The sequence below is a fragment of the Corvus brachyrhynchos genome, unplaced genomic scaffold (genome assembly GCF_000691975.1).
Source record: "Corvus brachyrhynchos isolate BGI_N302 unplaced genomic scaffold, ASM69197v1 scaffold44, whole genome shotgun sequence".
Classification (NCBI taxonomy): domain Eukaryota; kingdom Metazoa; phylum Chordata; class Aves; order Passeriformes; family Corvidae; genus Corvus; species Corvus brachyrhynchos.
In genome coordinates this window covers 4,928,640-4,950,869 of record NW_008238359.1, presented here as the reverse complement: position 1 = coordinate 4,950,869, position 22,230 = coordinate 4,928,640, and the positions used below count along the sequence as shown (strand labels likewise).

Below are 22,230 nucleotides of genomic sequence, written 5' to 3'. Positions count from 1 at the left end.
GTGAGATATAACTCTTCTTAGATAAATAGAATACATTTCAATTATGCATGTGTAAAGATCTAAGCCAATTCATTCAATGATAACTAAAATCTGCAATAGGACCAAAGGCCTACATAGTAAAGCATCAATGCATATTCTGTCTCTCAACAATATACTGTGCCTTGTAGAAAACCAAATCATAGCAAAAGTACAATTTCATCAATTCTCTGGGTACTCTCTGTTGCAATTAGAACAAATTTTATTTTTGTTTGGTAGTGTTGGAATCAAGTGCATGGTTGCCTCATAACAGGATGCTCAACATGGAAAGGTCTCTCAATTGTCCAGGCTTTATGGGATTCTAAGTCTTGATGTCTGAAATTTCTACAGGCTTTAACTACGGATTAAACTAAACTCAGCCATTCTTCATTTGCAACTTAATCAGTAACAACTTGGTTTTCTTAAACAAGTGAAAAAGTGCTGCTTTTTTGTTATTGCAGGTTGAGTGCAAAAGACATTGTAGAAAAAATTCTCCCATGGTAAAACCTCACTCCCAGGTGAGTTAATCAGTTTACTCTTAATTGTTTCTTTCTGTTCTCTAAAATTCTCCAAGTTATCTACTAATTCCTGTATATCTTTTCAGTACTTTACTGAATAAAGGATCTGAATAAAAATGTGCTTTTAACTGGATTCCAACACTAAGACAAAATTTTAACCAAATATATTCTTCTTAGAGACATAGACACTTGATGTTACAGTAAGCTCTACATTTCTATTGTACAAAGAAATTTAAAAATATTATTTTCTATTAGTATCCTTGGACCACAATTCAACTATAAAGATATCATTTTATCATGACCACTTCTACCCTGGGAAATACTTTTTCAAACAACAAACAAAAAATATCCCCCTTGTAGCTGTAAACCTCCTATAAACAGTTTATATAAACAATCAGGAGGCTTTGAGTTCACTACAGAATGAGCATGTATTTCTAATAGCATTGAATAGAGTGCTTACATAGCTCATATTTCACAATTTCCTTGTGCTTTTCTGCATGGATGAAGGTTTACAGTATGAAGTGAAGAGAAAAATAATTTCAATCCCTTAACTGGAGAATGAATACATGAAAAAATTAGGTAGGGCAGTTGACTGAGGCAGCAGCCATCAGTGTAAAGCAAAGGGACTAGCAGCACATTTTAAGATACAGCATGTTTCTTTTTCAGAAAGATTATACCATGACAATAACTATATTATATTAAGCTGTAAGTTGAACTATGACTAATGACAACACCACTTCCTTGGGTATTCTGTTGCAATGCTTATCCACTCTTTCAGTGAAGAAATTTTTCCTAATATCCATCTGAACCTCCCCTAGGAACATCTTAAGGCCATTTTCCCTTGTCCTATCACTAATTGCCTGGACAAAGAGGCCAACCCCCACCCTGACACAACTTCCTTACTGGTAGCTGTAGACAGCAACTATATGTAACTAAACAATCACAAAACCCCAAATGTTTCAAGTAAGGAAGTTGTAATGGAGACAATTGGGCTTTAGCCCCATCCAGAGAAAATATACATTAAAAAAATTAATATAAACTATGATAAGTAATACAAACACTGTAAGATAAACACTGTGAGGGGAAAAAACAACAACAACAACCACCAAAAAACCTCTCAAGGAAGTGAAGAACAGTCTGATATTGCAAGCGGACCACATGAGCATGTCTACAAAAGAAAGGAAATGCTGTAATTAAATATAACAACTCCTACTGTCTAGAGATAAATAAATTTCCTCTCCTTTAAAATGTCTGACTAATGTAAGCCATCTTTCATCCAAGTTACCAATATACATCTCCCTGTTTCTGTGAGGCAGATGTTATAGGAACCCCATGATAGTCCCTATGGATGTGGTTGCCTCCCCAAGGAAATATGGAGCACATTCAGCAGTGCAATGAGGTTAAGATTTACTCCAGAAACCAGGGTTAGAGGATGGTCAGGACCAGACATTGGCTCTAAAGGAGGCTGTGGGAATTTAGGCTGACACAAATATTCAGTACTTTTGGCTTTGTTTTCCAAGAAGGCTGGAATTGCTTTCAGCAACTGCACACCTATGCAGGTACCTCTTGGAGCACACAGAATTTACAGGGGTTTGTACAGAAGCGACTCTGAGACTGAAGCCACCATTGACTCAGGAAACAGTTATTGACAAGCGAACAAAGCTTTACCAAATGTGAGCTCAAAAACCTGAACCAGCCCGCTCCCCACCCCCCCCACCCCCCATTTTTAAAGTTTATATAATGCAAATGACAGCTGACCCAGCACCACAGAGTACAATTATGATTAACAGGAGACTTTTCTGAAAAACATCTGTGCTGCCTTGGGGAACAATGTAGGTCACAGCATCAATTAAAAGCAGAACAAACTCTTCACTGCCTCCATAACATTTAACCCCAAATCATTTTGTTGCTGCAAATTAAACAACCCATTGCTGCATTACATCACAGGAGCGAAAAAAGGAAAGAATAACTTGTTTAAAAACTTATTTCAAGCTCCAGCACCCACTTTACGGCACATATTATGGGCAAGCAATATGGAATACTGATGTTATCAGTATTTTCCTCAGCTTTGTGGAACAGAATTACTATCTGTATATTCAGTTTTGTTTTACCTAATCTGGATATTAATATTAGACCTTTGCAGGAAAGCATGTGAGATTTACTTAATTGATAATGAAAACCAGCAGTTTACCTTTGCTGCAGACTGTAAAGGAGATGTAAGATTGTTTAAAATTCTAAGCTTCAGTTTTGAAGCTCTAGTGAACACCCTTCTATTCAGGAGAGTGGAATATAAAAACAAATCACTTCAGGTAAAATGTGTTTGCGGGGGTCACTAGAGATATTTTACCTAATTACTAATATTAATTACTAGTTTTCTACTACTGTATCAAAGACAACTGTCAATAGAAGCCAACCAAAAATTCAAGGACATTCACTTTTAAAGAATTGTCCACAGGTAATGTCCTTTTTAAAGATCAATAAATTCCTGTTTCTTAACAACAAAGACAATTTTCAGCAGAATTCAAGCCAGAAAAAAGGTCTTTGTAATAAAGCCTCTCTATTGTTGCTGACCTTTGTGTTTGTTCATGTGGAAATACTGGGCAATATCTTGGATGCAATTAAGTCTTCTGAAGTTTTATTATTTACTTGAATGGGAGGTGAAGCAAATTCTTCTCAGCTTGTGAGACTGAAAGGGCAACTACACAGCATTGATAAGCTGGACTGCCTGAGCAGTATCTCACAAAGTTCATGAGAGATCACAAGGGAACATCAACTGATATATTAAAGGGAAAACAAATTTATAAAGTGCACCTCCATCTTTTCTACTACTCATGAGTAATACCAAGTAATTAAAACATACTGCAGGCAAAATTAAGACTTCCCGATACCCGTGTAGTACTTTCAGCTCAAAAAATTCTTCACAGAGAAGTAATTCTATAGGGGTATATAGGTGAGAACAAAGACTCATTTCTGAAAACTTAGCAGTGGAAAAAGCTAAATAGTTATATATATGTCTCCCAGTAGAGTACAAAGGAAGTGGATTTGTACATCAGGGAAATTCCATTTTGATAGAACTAGGTTTTAAGACTCAATCTCTGACTATGTTCTCATCTGCACTTTCAAATTCCAGTAAGGGGTACAGGAGCTCAGTTCCCTTTTCCCTGGTGAAATGTTAAGGTAATGCAAAGAATGCCAACGTCTGATTAGCCCGTTATCTATAGCCATAATACCTCAGTGCCAGTGCTAAGGACTTAAATTCCACTGTCACAGGCTTTAAGAAAATGCAAAATGAAAAAGGAGTGCCAAGCTTTAGAGAGTTTCCAATCTGAGTGTAAAACAGGAGATGCAACCCGTTCCTCAACAGTTATCAGGATTTCACTAGAATTTTAGACCCCTCGTTACTGAGAGTGAATTTCTTTTAGACATTAAGACAAAGGCAGACTTTCCTGATGACTTAAGCAAAAACCATGAAAATGGTTTTTTGGAAGACTTCACAATTGAACAATGGACCCTTCCATCCTTGCCTAATTGCAAAGGAAAGTTGCTTTATGCCAGAGAATGATACAGGGTAAGTAGGGTGAGAATAAGTGAAAGTAATTTATTTTAGATGCAAGTCAAAGCAGGAAGTTCAAGAAGAAATGCTATAATGGGGCATAGTGGTGGGACAAAAAAAAAAAGCATAATTTAATTATATTTTTTCTAGGGGCTGATAGATTGTAGGCTAGGGGGTCTCTGATTCTTCCTACCCCCAAGTGTTCTAGAGTGTTTCAGATGAGAATATATCATTCACTGCTCTGAGAATATGTGTAGTGGTAGTACAATAATGAATTAGTTCTCTGTCAAACAGAAAGAAAAGGTCTAAAGACTCTTCAGCCACTACAATCTTTCTCAAAGCCCTTTGTAAAAGAAAGGAAAATATTATCACTCTTTTACAGGTAGGAAAGCAAAGGGGAAGAGAATAAAGCAAGCTTTTTTTTTAAAAGAGGAGTTGAAAAAACAGATCATATATCTAGAACTTTGTATTAAAGACCACCCAATCTTCAACCAGTTTTACAAAATATGACTGAGATGTAGATGGCAGACAGCACTGAAAAACATCCAGCCCTCTCAACCAAACCTTGCTGTTTAAATCAAAATTTTGCAACTACAGATTAAAAATCAGTGAAGGAAAATTAATTCAGAAGTTCATGATCTAGAAGAATTCAAACTTTATCCTCCACACATGTAGGCCAGGAGGTGGGTGTACTGAGCTTTTTTAATGAATTAAAATGCAAGGAAGTGGGAAGGAAGTAAAAAGGAAATAAATGCTTTCATTAGGCCAAGTTATACAACTCCACATTTCTCCATTTGAACTACTGACTGGGGAAGAATGTGATAAAATACACTAGTTCTATGAGTTGAATCTCCCTCCACAATACCATCTAACCCCACATTCCTGTGTAGAAAAAGTTTCTTCTGACTCGCCTGGAGCAAAGAACAGGCACCTCCAAGATTTGAGGTTTAAGGCACAAAGCACCACTGGATCATCGAGATCAAGTGTACTGCCGCACGTAACACTGACAACAGCAGCTTGTCTTAAACACAAGCGCGCACACCTATTTCAGAAAAGCACCTAATCCTGAAAACCTAAAAGGACTGAGATCTAACACCTTCCTTGATGGCTCATCCTATGTTCTCATTTTTAGCAGCCCCTGCCCGGCCTTGGTTTACTCTTACCCTGGTACACATTCTGTTTTTCTCTGCTACTGTGAAGAATCCTCTTATTCCTAGTCATCCTAGGGATACACTGTCATTAAGTCATGTCTCTCTCTGGAAGAATTTTTCTCCGTTCTAGTCTCTCTTCTCTCTTTTGATATTTATTATCTTTATAAATTACAGATGCCAAAACCTGGTACAATATCTCCTTCCATAGCCTCACTGTTGCACATACCAATAAAAGCACCTCCATACTCCTAATTTTGTGAGGTTTTTTACATTCAAGTTCATAATACAAGCCCCACTGAGTTGTCTGTTCTCTCCTCTGGAACATTCCTAGCATCACTTACATCAGCTTTTGGGATCCTCATGTGTATGTCAGGTTGCCACTGCTTCCTTCTGGCTGTGTAATATTTCTCTTCCTGGTAATGACAATTTTGTTTGAATGGCCTCTGTTTACCAGGCTAGACTGTAACTGGATTGCACAATCTGATTACTGTGTCCTCCATTTTTTTTTTTTCTATTGTTTCAATCTTTGCATTATTTTCAAATTTTAACATCCAAGAATTTAGCCTTTCACAATCATTTGGCTTTCCAAATGATTTGTGAAAATATGGAAATATGTTGTCCACACCCAATTATAAATTGTGGAAGACTGTGGAGAGACACTATTTACAAGAGGATGCAGTGACAGCACAAGGGGGAATGGCTTCAAACTGAAAGAGAGAAGGTTTAGATTGGATATTAGGAAGAAATTCTTCACTGTGAGGGTGGTCAGGCACTGCCACAGGTTGCCCAGAGAAGCTGTGGAGGCGTCATCCCTGGAAGTGTTCAAGGCCAGGCTGGACATGGTTCTCAGCACCTGGTCTAGTGGAAGTAGTCCCTGTCCATGGCATGGGGGTTGGAACTAGATCATCTCTGAGGTCCCTTCCAACCCAGGCCATTCTGTGATTCTATGATCCCTCAAAACTTCTGTGTAAGGGTCATTTCTCATTGATTCGTGTTTTGAGATGCCAGTCTTTGAGGAATATTATTTTGATAAAGTATACTATTATTTATTTATACCAGATGAAATACAAAATTAAATGAAATGCCTTACAAAAACCTAAACGACGCCTAGGACCATTCAACAAGCAAATTCCCATTGGAATGAAGTTTATCTAGCAAAATGGCTTTTCTTTAAAACTATGTTGACTGTCATTAATTTCTTCCTACGACTAATTTATTCTTATGCTTGCTTTTTTAGCTAAATTTTCCTTAATCTTTCCAATATTTTTTTTCCAGGGCAGAAATATAACTAACCTGCTCTGCAGCATTATTTGGAAAAAAAAAGGTGAAAATAATAGCATGACACTCACACTCTAGAATTTAAAAAATTCTCCAACAGATCTTTTCAGCGTCCTTTTTTAGGGATCTTAGGTGAAAGTTACCAAGTAATGAGCCTTCTGTTTTACTTATTTTATCACTGGCAGATGTTGTTTAACATGCTTTGAAAAGATTCAGTGCTGTTTGTACAGTAGGGACACTGGATCTCCTACCACCATATGGGCTTGCTAAGGAGCAAACAGCACTTCCCTCCTACTGTGTGCCACTCAGTATTGAAGAGGTATCAGAGTTTTTGTTCATCTTCGCATGAATAAATGACACAATTAATTAAATAGTGATTGACTGGCATCATTTCTGCTTCTTTTTGGCTTACAAAAAAGCAGCACAAATTAATTAAGTCACATACAAAATAAACCAAGAAATAAGCTTTGTCAAACTTTTCTCAAAATCTTAGGAGGTAGAAATTGAGTGTCCAGATACATACTATAAGAATTCTGGTCCATTATGCTTACCACTGATTTCATCCCAGGTTGCCACCTTAGTCATTACATATTTTTGGCCCCTACATTAAGGAAAATTACCTAGACATCCTAAGCCATTATAAATTGATGTCCAGCTGGTAGAGAGCTGTGCAAGATCACTCAGAATCCTCATCTGCCCTATTTATCCCAGAATCTTGTTAACCCTGGATAACAAGCGATAGCAATTTGGACACCAACAATATATCACTTTAGACTACTTTTTCCAGAAATATCCCATTAGTGTGCATTATCTTCATACCTTAATCTGCCTTCTTTTCCTCCCAAGACTGCAAAGGACCCAACTGGCAAACAGCCAGAATATCAAATTTCTCACACATCTATTATCATAGTGGCAGAAGGTCATACACTGAAAACTGAGCACACAACTGCAACATAAACTAAACTGAGTATTTTAAAAACAGAAATTTATGGAGTTTACTATCCTGGTGCTGCAACATAAACTAAACTGAGTATTTTAAAAACAAATTTATGGAGTTTACTATCCTGGTGAAATAGTGTCACTTGCACTTTTGTTTGATTTGGAGGGTTTTTTTGTACTTCTGGTTTCAATGACAACTCCTCTATTGGAAAAGTTCTTTGATTAAAAAGCAAACAAACAAACAAACAAACCAACCCCCAAAACACCAAATCAAACTTCAACAATTTTTTTCTGTCACACTGTCCAGGTCCATAAATACACTGATATCCTGGTTTGGTCCTGCCTGTTACATCTCAGAGACTGATTGTACCTCTGTCGGACCAATAGGCAATAAAAAGAAATTTCAAAAAGATAAAGGTGAAATTTTCCTGACCACTTGAGATAGCAAAGTCGAGACATTTACACCTAGGTTATTTGACCATAAAGAATATCTAGGCACTGGAGAGATAAAATCATTTCCAGGGCATGATCCACCTCTGTCTAAAGTAGCCATCCAAATCAGGTTAGAAGAATTGTGTTCAGATCAAGTCTCTCCATTGACTACCAAGGCAATATCGTTATCTTCCTAAACTGTCAAAAGTCAACTCGAACCAAATTGTTCTTTTAATAGCTCAAACGGTTTTCAGTTTGATCAGTATGCAGCTGAGGCTTCTTACATGCCACAGCATCTTGAAAATTATTGAAACATTCACCAATTTTTTTTTTTTTAACCTGAAATAGGCACTTTTGGGTCCAGGGAAGCATTGGTGGAGAAAAATTGGCAAAACTATGAAGCAGCAATTCAGAAACTATTTGCTTTCCTCACTTACTTCTCACAGCCAAATTCACTACTCTCACCTGTGTATTAGTCCATTCCATTTCAGGAAAAGGTCCCAGCTGAAGGCCTCTACCTGTGGGATTTTCTTCCTCTTGGCCTTTCTGGAAGTACATAGAGACATCTACTCAAAACACGTTCCAAACTCAGATTTTTTATTGTCTTTGCATATGGTGCTTAGTTGTGTGGGTTTGCTTCCCAGGTTGTTTTTTGGGGAAGTGGGCTCATTTATTCCCTTGGAGCTGTAAATTGGTGTTAACACATGCTGAATTGCCCAGAGGCTTTATAACAAAAAATAAATTGGCGTTATATGATATAGTATTAAAAATGTGCATGCATATTATTCATTATAAATATTTATGGATTAGCTATTTATCACTGAAGGAAGAACAAGCAAGTTATGTATATTTTACAAGAATTAACACTGTACTACTGTATTTAGGTTTAGTTTTAGTATGCAACATTTACCAGTCTCAAGTAATTATTAGAAAATGAAGCAAGAAGGCTACAAGGAATAAATAAACATTCTCTTAACAGTCCACCTCTTTCTAGCTAAAATTAGAAATTACCCTGTTGCTTCTAAATTTTAAAACCCACTCTAATTATCACTATGAATTTATGAAGTTTTAACAGTAGGAGGTTATATATTTGCTTTTAATGAACATCAGGTTTCCATTTTTTTGTGAAACAGAAAATCTATAATGAATTCAGTCTCCCACATAGGCATGAGTCAATGCCATTGTAGAAAACACATGAGTTCTTAACAAACAACAACAATATGGAAGAGCCCTGTCAGTAAGGGGAGACATAAGGCAGGGATCTCAGTTTTTGTTGATAGCAAAACTACCATATCTGTAGCTATGCATTCAATAGCATTTTTTACACAATGTTTAATACAAAAGGGAGTTAAAAGCATTTTTACAAAGGCCATATCCATTACGATGCTTATGTAATGCTGATCCTCACCTTTTACTATGTTACTCTAGACTTTTTGTTTCTATTTTTAATAAAGAACGCTAATTTTAAAAAGAATAAAAGTCATAGATGAGTTAGGTGTGAAAGGATATAAAGATCACCTAGTTCCAACACCCCCTTCCACTAGACCAGGTTGCTCAGAACCCCATCCAAACTGGCCCTGAACACTTCCAGGGATGGGGCATCCACAGCTTCTCTGGGCAACCTGTGCCAGTGCCTCACCACTCTCACAGTGAAGAATGTCTTTCTTATATTTACCCTAAACCCGCCCTCTGACAGTTTGAAGCCATTTCCTTTTGTTCTGTCACTACATGGACTTGTAAAATGTCCCTCTCCAGCCTCCTTGTAGACCCCCTTTAGGTATAAACCCACTTCTTTTTATGTATAAAAGGTAACACCTTTTCACTCTCACCTGCAAGATTAAGTCTTTTTTAATAGCAAGCATAAAACACAGCAAGTATAAAACCATTGGGCCAAGTCATTCAGGGAAGTCTTGAAACTCTGTTGCTATAAAGAGTGGCTAATAATAGTCAAAAAGCTCAGGGTGTAACACTTTTCAGTATAAAGTATAGTCTAAGGAAAAGGGACTTCTGGCTCTGCTTAAAAGGATTAATGCTGTCATACAACGATATTTTTAAGAATTGGGACTTACACTGATGTTGTCAGTCTTGAGGTATTCAGCTGTGTCAGCTAGGAGCAGCGCCCTTTGAGACACAGGAAAATACTGGGAATGGTTTCAGGCTTAAATGCCCTGAGTCACTGTGTAGGGTGCATTTCCCCCTCAGGGAAGAGGGATGAATGGAGGTCTGAATATTCAGTTGAGCTTACACAGAGAGGATTTTTACATGAAAAACATCCAGAGTAACTTCTTTTACAGTGTAATGGGCAGCCATGGATTCCCTAACATCAGCACCAAGCTACCAGGAATAACGGGGAGGCATTTTATGGCCAAGTCCACTGGAGCTGAGGCACTTTGACCACAGCAAGCTTTTGTGTACATGTAGTTTAGTTTGACTATTTGGTTCTGGAGACTTTTGAGAAGTGTGTAGTACCCTAAACCAGATAGAAGAAATGCGCACTGAGTAGTACCCTGACAGAGGAAACATCAAAAGCAAAAATACAGAGTAAGGAACACCTCTGTTGAGATCATTAACTAAGGAGGAGCCAAGAGTGAGGTTCTATTGCGAAATGGCCTTCCTTCAAGATATGAAGAATTGCTGTGCATAAGGACAAGGGTTATAACTATTGTGCTGTAATCATTGATGATGAGACACCAGCAGAACTGTATCATTTTGCGGCACTTTGTTTTAAGATAAGCACTGAAAAAGCCAAAGAAAATCATAGAAGAGGAAACTCACAACTTAGGGAAGACTGAAAACAGGGTATTACATAGGGATAGTGAGCAGTTGTCTCCAACTGAGAGAGAAAACAGGGAAATCACTCCAAATTTGCTGCTGCGAAAAAAACCCTCAGCTGCTAGGTGCTGAAACACTGAAAGTCTCCAGTCCTTTCCATGTCCTACATGCTTTGACTCCATGAGAGGTTTATTCCCTAGTAATTTCAGCACTTTTAATTTGGAACCAGATGATTAATAGCCAGCTAAAAGCAAAAGGCATATTGCTGTGTGCTAAGTTAAAATAAAGTAAATACATACTTGCTTCCAAGGTAAGATTTTACAAATGCCCCTAGTGGGTGTAGTGGTTGTAGAAATGTAATCCTCTTTGTAAAAGATGTCTTTTGAACAAACTCTACTCAAAGGCAAGTGAGGTAGCATTTAAAACAGCATTCTTCATCAAACCATGAGCTACAAACGTGGCAACCCTAAAGGTGAGACTGAGTTTCCCAAATAGAGCTGTCACATGTCATCAGGTGCATTAAGGTATCCTTCTGTCTCCAGCTGCTCCCTCAAATGGGACTGCGTTTCCCCCTGTCATTTCTGACAGCCATATGCACACCTCAGATCTTACAGGACATCTAAAATAGTGATATGCCTATCTTAGACAACTGAATCCCACCCCAAAAAGTCTCTTTTTATTTTAAGGAAGTCTTTTCTAACAGACATTGTTATTCACACTAGCTATTATTAAATGCAAATATATAGTTATAAAATATAAAATTTGGGGTGCTGTTGCACAGAAAATCTAAATCTCCTACTCTTTAACTAAAAATAAAAAAAAAAAAATTTCAAGTTTCTTTGAATGTTATGAACTACCGTAAGTCCAAAAATCCAAAATCCAGTAAAAGTTTTATACAAGACCTAGAGCCAAACAAGTTTCAGAGTTGAAGTACAACAATTTTAGAAGAATTTAAACACTCTTATAGTCTGGAAAGCCTTGTTAATCTGTGTATTAAGGAAGGATCAGTTTATTGCCATGGAAAAAATAGTGCCTATTAAATACTGGGAAGTCCCATGGTCCAGCAAATATTACCTTCATACGAGAACATCATGCAGTGTCATAAAAAAAGTCAGCCACACCAATAGAACTGAGGAAAATAAAGTTTTCTATTTAAAAACGTCTTCAAAAAGAGATCTCATGAAAATCTACATAGTTCCTACTAATGATATGTAGAGGGCATTGAAGTACTGCTATGCAAAGTAACAGTAATAAAACATGAACATAGGGAGAAGAGATGTGCAAAGAAAATGGTGATGGTGTTTCTAAATAAAGCAATGAAAAATTGTTGCCCTCACAGGAACTTCAATATACTGAACAGTATCTGTGATCACAGTGCTAAACTCAAGTCTGCCCCTCATGCCAGTGATGTAACTACTATAGATGGATTCTGCAGAATTGAGCAGGAGGGGATGAACTTCCATGGTGAATAATTGCTGTGAACTAAAAATTTCATTTATGTCAGACAGTGATGGAAAGGCAAGTTTCAATGAAAAGCTCAAAAATATATAGGAGGCTACATTTTCTTTTAAAATTTGAGTCATTCTTTTTATCAATTTACAACAGAATAATGAACAGCTGATAGCACATTGGAGACAAGTCCAAAAATACTTTTAAAACAGGCTTGTGAATGAAATGAAAATTCAGGAGCAGCAGATGGGTTTAACTGCTGTTAAATGTGGAGTGGTTTCCAAGAACATGTTGTATGTAATAATAAGTAGCCAGAGATATAAAGTTTCCCCAGCAGTTTAAATCCTGAGCATCCAAGCTAAGTGAGGGCTTTCAAGCTTTGGCTCACTGCAACATCCTTACATTTTACCCTTGTCTACAGCAGCAAAAATACTTGTTATTAACAGTGTATGCCAGCAATGAGTGCAATTACAGCAGCACTGAGCACAGTTTCACAGGCAAGCAGGTTTAACATGGGCTTTCTGAAACAAGAATAGTTCTTGGCTCTGTTTGCAGGTTAATCACATTCAGCACCAGGGTATCCATTCTCACAGCAGATAATTATGCCAGTGTACCCAGTGCCTCAGTTTGTGCATACGTTTTACATAATAAACACGTTAGAAATTGCCTCCTCTTCCAATTCTTGATCTGGATGTGGGCACTGGGATGACATACTGCATCTAGGCTTCCTGCAGTCATATCTGACTGCCTCCATGTCTCATGCCCTCTTGGATCTAAGCAACAGTGAAGTCCCAAAGGCCCAGGAAAACAGGCAGCAACTTTCTTGTTTGTACCTAAAACAGTTCTGGCTTCATCTCCTAATCCATCAAAAAGTGGCTTTATTAAGTGACAGCTAGAACTAAGTTAAAGCTTCTACACTTGCTACCATGTATTATTATATTTGACTGACACAAATATTTGTGACATGGAATGAAACTGGAACTTTTAAACTTACAGTGATCCACAGAGGCACAGACAGAGAAGGGTTCAAAAGAATGAGTGCGACTGGCAGAGAATAGAAATTACATCAGGAACAAACCCAGAAAAAAAAAAAAATCACTGCTGCTGTCTCCTGCTAATCCAATTGCTTCTGTAACAACAAAAAGTTTGTGAGGAACTGTGGAAAAGAGCATCACTGGATTCAAGGAAGCCTCTGGAGTTCAGAGCAGACCTACAATATAATATCTGTGTGTTCCTACTTAGATGCACCAAGGATGATTCTAGTTAGCTACTCTGTAATACCAGTATCTGCTTGATACTGTCTTGGATGAACTGGAGGGAAAGGATTACTAGGGGAAAAAATGATAGAAAAGAAAGGTGAGGAACCAAATGAAAGAACTATATCAGACCATAGCAGAGATGTCAGACCTTCATGTGGGTTACCAAGTACAAACTTACTCTGTTGCTAATCTACTACTTCCACTGCTACTCTAGAAAATCATAATTTCTATACTTTCATCACAGAAACCACCTCTTTTTCCAATTAATTCTCTCCATACACACAAACATGGTATAACTATTGAAAAATCACTTCTCTCTAATCCTAGTACTATACTTCATTCATGAAATGGATAAAATTAAATCAGTCCACTGATGCTCATGTGGCATTCAGGGACTACTTGTTTCCGAGGGATCTTCTAAGAGCTTTATTTTTATCCCTTGTCTGGTATCTACTGAGAGGCTTAGAAATGAAATTGCTCCATTGTCTGGGAAATTCAGCCATTAAAGTAACAGTCCCCAAAGCATGCCCTTCATTCCAATCCCAAAATTAATGGTTAGAAAACATCACATGTGTATAAGCTAACATCCTTTTGGTCAGTCTAACAAGTAGCCTTACTAGAGGTTGTTTGGAGATTTCCACAGCCATGGCTTCTGTCCAACACATCTCAACTAAAACATCCTAACTGCTGCTGTCAAATGGATGCAAACACAGTTGTTTTGTGTGCTCACTGTTCAAGCTGCATCCTGTTCTGGTTAGTTGGAACTGCTGGAATTCTGTAGCACTACTGCTTCTGGAGCGGCCGTATCACCCAAAGAAATGGAGGCTGAGGAACATGCTCAAGCCTGGACCCTCATTATCCTCACTGTTAGATGTTACACGTTACATGAAGCCCTGGCTGTTCTGGGTAATTCCAGCTGGTTCCTTCCAGGTCAAAACTGCTCTAGAAGGAGCCAGACTTATGTAGTGTGGACATGAATAAGCACCTTTTGTTCCACAGTATAGACACAGCCACTTTCTACTACCAGAGGTGCCCAATACTGTTACCTGAAATACAAGTACCCAAGAATTCAAATTATGTCCATTACATATTTTTCTTTACACATTTGAAAGTAATAGTAGATTTCAGGGCTGGTTGCTAGCAATGCAAATGTATGTGTTTTCAGATTTCTCTTAATCAGAGCTATCAACAACAACCACTCCACCGGAGTCACACTGGAATTTGAAAGTGGTGACAACGGAGAACCCCTGCTGATTGATTTTGCAATAGTCATTCTGAAGGGCTTTTTTACATTGTTTTGACCAGCCATTTAGACAGGGAATTATGGGGATAAGAGATTACATTATTAGAACTAATATTTATTGAAAAGTACTTAAACACATGCTCAGTAAACTATGGTCTGTTCTCAGCTATTAATCAGCCATTTGTACTATTACCACAAAACTGGATGGTACATATGAGCTCCTATTTCACAGAAGCATTTTCTGATAACAGCCAATCATCAAGCATAAACATATAGATTTGTAGGGTTTTTCTTTGCCCTGAAAATGTAAACAAATAAAGCCCTGGGTTTTTTTCTGGAGAGCCTTTTTTTTTTTCCTAAGAACCAACATGAGCCTCTTTTGCATATTGTATATTCTGCAAGACTTCAATCAGGGATACGGAAGGAAATTCAATGTATTTTGCACCTTCTCTCATGGCCTGCTCACTCTAAATGACCTTCATTTTGATATATTTTTTCTGCAACATTTTGGAGATGATCTTTCTAATGGCCAACTCCTACCTGCTCCAGATATTTTCTTCCAAAATTGGTAATAAGTGTTAAATACATGTCACTGCCAAATGTAGTCATTTTCCGGTGTCTTACCTTGAATCTGCTCTGGCAGCCTCTGTGCATGTCTCCTTCGAGACCAGACTGGTTATTAAATTCCAGTTATTAGGAAACAAATTTAGGCTCAGGACAACTTTTTCTACTAAACCTTTGTCAAATGCATGAATGACTTTGTCTACAAACAGCAGTTCTCTTACAGGTTTATATTCAGTTCGTGAGTCATAGATTTCAACAACAAAAAGGTTTTATTTGTGAAAAAGTGAGGATTTCCCAAAGCAGTGGTTTGTAGCCAGTACTAGCTTAAATTGATTTCCCAGGAACAGGGGCATGAGATATTTGCACACACAATCTAAAGTCTTCTTCTTTATTACAGCCAACTCTTTGGTCCTTATCACCTGTATTGCCAAAGCCATTTTCAGGCTTCACAGAGTAGAATAAGAGGATTGAAAGAAATTTAGCATTTCAATTATGGAGATAATAAGCGAAATAACATCCTCTAATTTTCTCAGCTTCCCAAACTCTGTAGTAAGACTAAAACATTAGTGTCCCTCTGCTGCTCTCCCCTCAAAGAAACCATGTGTGTTGAGTCACAGGTGCCAACATGGATCAACATGATGAAGTACCAGTACCCCCAAAAACCAAATATATCATATAACAGAACTTAGTTCAGTTTTGACCCAGCAGCCCACTTTGTTCCACAGAGCATCTGTTCATGGCTTTCTAACCTTTCTTGGTCCTCCTGCCCATGAGGATATCACAGATGTGCTTCCTGGTGAAAGATTTTGGTTCTCCAGCACATCTCAAATGATAATAGCAAGAAAAAAAAATATCTTCCAGAGGTGGAAAAATCATTAATGTACTGTACTGTATCTATTGATATATCAAACTCATAAAATTTATCTGGTATAAATTTTGACAGAAATATGATTCCCTTCTTTTTGTTCTTACCAAAGCTAATAACTGTGCTTGCTCTGACAGTCCTTAGGGAAGGGATAATTTACTAAAAGGGAGACTGGTTGGTCTCCACATGCTTCTGGAGACTATAACCATGCTCATCAGCTGAGATGATGGTATTTATGCCATTTTAACACCAGAGAGACCTGTCTGGCCCTCAGCTGCCACTGGAGAAAGTCATGGGTTTCTCATAGGTGTGGTGACATATCAACCACAGACATATTGGGGGATGTCTCAGATGACATTTAAAATGCTGATAAATGTCTGTGTCTTGGCAGGTTTATTATCCCTGGAGGATATTTTTCCAACCTCCACTCTGCTTCCTTCATTTTTAGGGGTCTTCTTGATGAGAAAAAGGCTCTCCCGTATTTTCCACTAGTAAAAGAAAGAATTTTTCCTTAGTACCATTACAAATGTCTTCCAATGAGCTGATCATCCCGTTAGTTCAATACTTCTTTAGTGTGGGCATTCCTAAGCAAACTCTACTCTTCACAGACCCCTCTCCCCATCTAGCTTTTGTGCCCATGCCTCTATAACTGCAGTAAGTGCAGCACTGAATTCTTTAACTACCAGTAAAAAATTTACTATCCAGTATTCAAGGTTAGCAGTGAAAACAACTATTTCTGGCTACATAATAGTGTGTGCCATGTCCAACTTCATACCTGTCCCATTTACTTCCAGTTTAATAGTGTATTTATCTCCAAATGAACTGCTGCTCATTGCTCCCGAGAGGATTAATCTGAGCAACACACATTTTGGCTCTTGCCAAGTTTCACAAAGCGATATAATCCATCCTCCTTCTCACATCTTTCCTTTAGTGACACCCAGTGGGTTGGCTTCTGTTAACTAACTCTGCTCCTCAAACTCCACATGCTTTTTGCTGCAGTCAGAGTTGTAATGCCATACACAGCTCTCTTCTCCTACAGTGTTAAGGATCTCAATCAGGACATAATTGTCCACCCACTACTCTGAGTCTGAACTTGGTCCTTTCTTTTGTTCATCAAATTCTTACATCTTTCCTTTCAGAACTCTTAGTGATGTTCCTGCACTTTGTTTACCCTCCCAGTCACAAGAGTGGTGTTGGGATGTGACTTCGGCCTGCTCAATCCCTCCTCCACTATTTTGTGCCACAGAAAAGCTAAGCAGGCTTGATGTGCTCTTGGAAGAGCTCCAGCTGAATGACTGGCAGAAAAACGCGGGGTGTGCGTAACACAGAACACTGAGTCAGCGCGTTTGTGGCGCACACCGAGCATCGGCCCCGTGGGGGGCACAGCAGAGCACACTCACATCTCAGTGTGCATGGAACCAGCGGGATCCCTCACCAGAGACTCAGCCCCCAGAAATGCCACGCACAGCTTCCACTGACTTTTGTATCTCTGACTAAAGCCACTATTCATATTCCATGCTTATGGGGCAGAGAGCATTCCACATCCTTCTTTGCTTCAGTTTTATATAGTCCTTTTGGCTGAGGCAACAAAAACTATCAAAGAGATCGAGGATTTCAACCCAGCAATTGTTAGAAAAGGATCTGCATTTTGCTGGCATTCACAGCTTGCAAAACTAGAGTGGTGTCACTTTTGTTACCCTCCACCTTCCTGGAGAATTCTAGCCTTGGTGAGACTGGCTTTGAAGTGTTTCACTCTCCTCCTCCGTGTATTTTCTCTGCTCCTTTTAACTCCTTCTCTGAATCCTGTTCAGCAATCCCTTTGTTCTGACAGCACTTGTGAGAGCTTTTTTATGCCTGGTTTCATCTAGCTGGGAATAACCACAGAAATCTGATGTCGCCTCCCCTGACCCAGAGACTGTGTCTTGCTGACATGAGCACAGAGGTATCCACTGGTTATATCAGAGATGACTAATCTTAAAAAGGTTTGTCATTAGGCTTATTGCACATATATCCCACCTGATTTTAAGGTTTAATTTCAAACCTGTATTCTTAAAAAATACAGAAAATGTAACTACAAACAAAAGAAAAGTAATTGTGATTAAAGGCATTTGGGGATTATAATTGTGCAGTATTTTCCAGTGCCTTCAGGGGCATAAATATACATTTTTGCTTTTGTGCTATATCCAAGGAAATAAAATATACCAGTTCAGAAATGTGTTGGCAGGAAGTCTCTACGCTGTTCAATTTTGGCAGGATGCTAAGTATTAGATGCTAAATATTATTTAACCTCATGATTCAGAGGAAAACAATGTGTACTTAAAGCACAGAAATAATTGCTCTACTTCAGTATGTCCAGCTTTCTTATATTTAAAGGAAATTCACCATCTGAAGACATTTCCAAATTGAATTGTTCTAACATTTAATCCCACACTGCCAATGACAACAGGATAGAATTATTCTGAGGTTTTTTTCTTAATATTTCTCAGTTCTCTTTAGATGAATTCTTAGTGAGTTAATACTTACATCTGCTTTATATACTTACAGCTCTTCAACACAGTGAATGCCAATTTCTGTCCTCGGGTTTATATCTTGGGGACTTTAGAAACCTGCAAATCTTTCTATTGTTCTGTGTGTCTGCTCAGAATATGTTTGTACACACATTATGCTTATGCTATGTATGTGTAATGTCTCTTTTGACTTTACACAGCAGCTGAGCAAGAATATGGTCATATTCAGTAGATGCAAGGAAATGTATTTATTTGTATAGGAAAAATTTTACACCTTCAGTTCTTCCTGTAAAGTATTAATCCTCTTTCTGAGCCACCACCCTGAAGAATTATGTCACAGAAAATAGAGTTAAAGGCAACCACCGGGAAAAAAAAAATAGGCTGTAGTTTTGAAAAGTACTTTACATAATACTTGTTAAAGCTCACTACATGCCATTGATGGAATCACACGATAGCCATAAAAATGAATAGTACCCTTTAATGCCTTCACCATCTAGACATGTTTCACAAGGGTATAATATGTGGTGGGGATTTTTAATCACAAAACTTTCCCTTATTCACTCTGTCTGTGCAAAACAGCTGAAATTTGAAATTTCTTACAGCTGTTGGTCTCGGTCTCCACATCAGCAGCTAACACCCCCCTCCCCTGATCATCGGGCCCCCTTGCTCTGTAAGAGAACAACGGCTGATGGGGACATTTTTGAAAAAGTGAACATGGGTGAAGTGGGAGAAGGAAATGAAGGGACTAAGGGAGTGTTTCATGGGAATGCCTGCTGGATATATCATTCCTTTAGGTGATATCATAGGGTATCATCTGACAGTTACTCCAGGTCAGGATATCATGGGAACTGTTCCGCTACATCACCAGACTCCTGCACCCTCCATAATCCTTGATAGACAGGCAAAGAGTGTCTAACCTTCTTGAAAGAAACTTTATGGGTGAAATTAGCCCTGCAGTGTTAAGTTTTAGTATCAGAGTGCAACGTGTAACCAAATGTTTGATACTAGTGAGGTCTCTGGAAAGAAATGGATGCCAATTTCATCTTAGCTCTTGAGATTCGTGGCTGCAGGGTCTCTGTCACAATCACAGCTAAATTTGAACAGTGATATATCAGATTTATGACAAGGTTTGGATGGTTCAGGCATTATGTTTTAGCAGGAATACTTATCAGACTGGACACAAATTAAAAATCTCCTCTACGTTTTAATACTTGGCTAGAGAAATGGAAAAAATAAATTACTTTTAAAGATGATATTTCTGGTCTGATTAACATCTTCCTGACCAGCAAGTCCTAAAACACTCTGACCATGATAATGCATGTTCGTATTTTACACCAACATACACACACTGCACACAGGAGACAGAGTTAAGGTTGCCATGGGAACTTTACCTCCAGATTTTTTGGGTTTGTATAATTAAAATAACACAAGTACAGTGTTGTAATAATTTAGTTTTACCTTGTAATTAATTATGTTCACATTTTCTTTGGGTGGGAACTCTGTTTATCTGATGGGTACAGCCCAATATGATAACTTTATTCAACATTTCCAAAAGTTGGTTTTCTAAGTAGGGGATATTTTAAACTTGAGTCACTGTGCAGAAATGACCACAGTGCAGTACAGAAAGCACTGCATCAGTGTTAAACCAGGTGGTTCAGCTGCTGGTAAGGCAACATCCATGGCAGCAATGAACTTAGCACAAGCTCTGCCATTGCCCTGCAGGCTGTGCCAGCCATGGCATAGGCTGATGCTGAGGTGTGGAGAGATGCAGAACACTTCTGGGACCTGATTCCTCCCCTCCAACAGTAGCCATTACCCCACACGTATTTAATCCACCATGGGGAGCACCAGCAGTCCCCAGCCTTGCTCACCAGGGTTGCCCTCAACTCACTGATTCTTGCTTCATTTCTTCTTCTCCTATGCTCTTTCAGGTCAAGTCCCAACTTCTCCTGGGTGTTCAGAAAACTTGAGTTAGCTCTGAGCATAGGAATACAGACTCCTCACTCTAAACTTAGGCTCTGGGTTTTCAGAAGAGCTGACCTACAAACCTCATTGATGTTAACAATTGAAAGTGTGCAGCAAACAGCCTTCCTCAACAAGTCATCCAGATGAGGGCTTTTGTGTCTTACAGAAGTTGCATGAAGATATCAGAAAAGAAGAATGGTCCTTGGAGCCCTTTGCCTGTTCAGTAAAGGGACACTCAGCCTTTTGCACTATCAACCTTTAGAGCAAGACATGCTATTTAAATAAGCAGCAGCCTTTCCTCCCCATTTGAACATGCTGCTTCCTCAAGAGACCCGGACCTTGCCATAGGCTGTTTGCAAAGCAGAGGATACTCACACCGAGCATGGAGAGATCCTTACTGATCTAATTGCAGTCATGGGCCACTGCTGACCCCAAGAACATGAGCTTCAAAGCCTGCATTTGATATACATGTACAGATACTGCTGTCAGTGCCACAGATGTGGAAAATGAGCTGTCTGAAGAGCCAGATGGTTTAGTCAAGGGGAAAAGAACTAAAACCACTCAAGATTTTGCATTGTAATGAAATGAGACCTTACCATATATATGTCCGTCTTGAGGAAGGAGTTTAGTTAAAATATTCAGTGTAAGTCTCGTCCCTAAAGGAATAGCACTTAATACATGTTAAAATATAATTGTATAATTGGAACTCAAGTGTTTGGGTTATGTAAAAGGTGCTGTAGGCGTATCAGCTTAGACAGAGGTAATTAGATCTTGTATATTAACATTTTTCCCTTAAAGGGATAATCAGCAATAGTTTTAGTAGTGGAGATGCTCAAGCCTAGAAGCTTGGATGGAAAAAGGTGCCTTATTTGGCCCTATGTTTGCTTTGTTCCTACCTCTGCCACTAACTAGACTGAAAGAATATTTCTGCAGTAGATTACTTGCTTAATATAATCCCCTCTGGGTGCCCACACAATGGCAATACTGACACTGCTTTTGGCAAAATCAGCACAAAACTGGATCACCCGCAATCATCAATCATGGTGCTGAAAATAGGACTAGGTAGTGGTGTTAAATAATGCAATACCTGGCCTGTATATTTAGTAATGGGTCGTGCACTGAAGCCACAGAAGAAGCCTGTGGCAGGGCCAGGAACAGAAGAAATCAGAGCTCTCCTGTCTCCTTGAGGCAAGGATTAACACTTTACACAGATACGAGTAAACAGCCACACACCACTGCTTAGCTCAGTCAACCTGAAGGATACAATAACAACAAATATGGTTTTACTCACAGTAAGGTGAATGACAATCAATGGCACTACAGCTTTTGAGCATCCAATTGAAGCCCTTGAAAAATCAAGTGGGTGCACGGGAAGAAAGGCTACTATTCCATCATAGGATGAAGACAGGAGAATATTACGGATTTCTTGGGAGTTTCAAATACATTGTAAAGTTTTCTAGAGAAAAGGAGCTTTCTATTTTGAAAACAGAACACTGCATCTTTAGAAAGTGGAACAGCAGAGCACAAATAAAAGATGGTTTTGGTTTTTAGAAGTTTTCTTTTCAAGATAAAAGGAGAAATGTACAGTTCCTCAAGCCAGAAAAACAAAACACAGCCAAACAAACCACCCACATACAAGGACTACTCCAGGTATTTTCTCATTTCATTGCTGCTCTCCTTGTCTTTCATATACAAGAAAAACATTCCGGGAAAGAAATTC

The 22,230-nt window shown here is 38.5% G+C and overlaps 1 protein-coding gene across 22 annotated transcripts in view; it reads right to left on the bottom strand.

Annotated features, from left to right (window-relative positions):
* DLG2 (discs large MAGUK scaffold protein 2) overlaps nucleotides 1-22,230 on the bottom strand; it is a 1,005,290-nt gene that overhangs the window by 595,503 nt on the left and 387,557 nt on the right. For 14 of the 22 annotated variants that reach the window (XM_017735865.1, XM_017735859.1, XM_017735860.1 and 11 more), the window contains one exon: nucleotides 8,352-8,432. The exons of the other annotated variants lie outside the window; for them this stretch is intronic. In XM_017735865.1, the coding sequence (XP_017591354.1) occupies nucleotides 8,352-8,432 (81 nt within the window). The remainder of the gene's footprint in view (nucleotides 1-8,351; nucleotides 8,433-22,230) is intronic. 22 annotated transcript variants of the gene reach the window in all.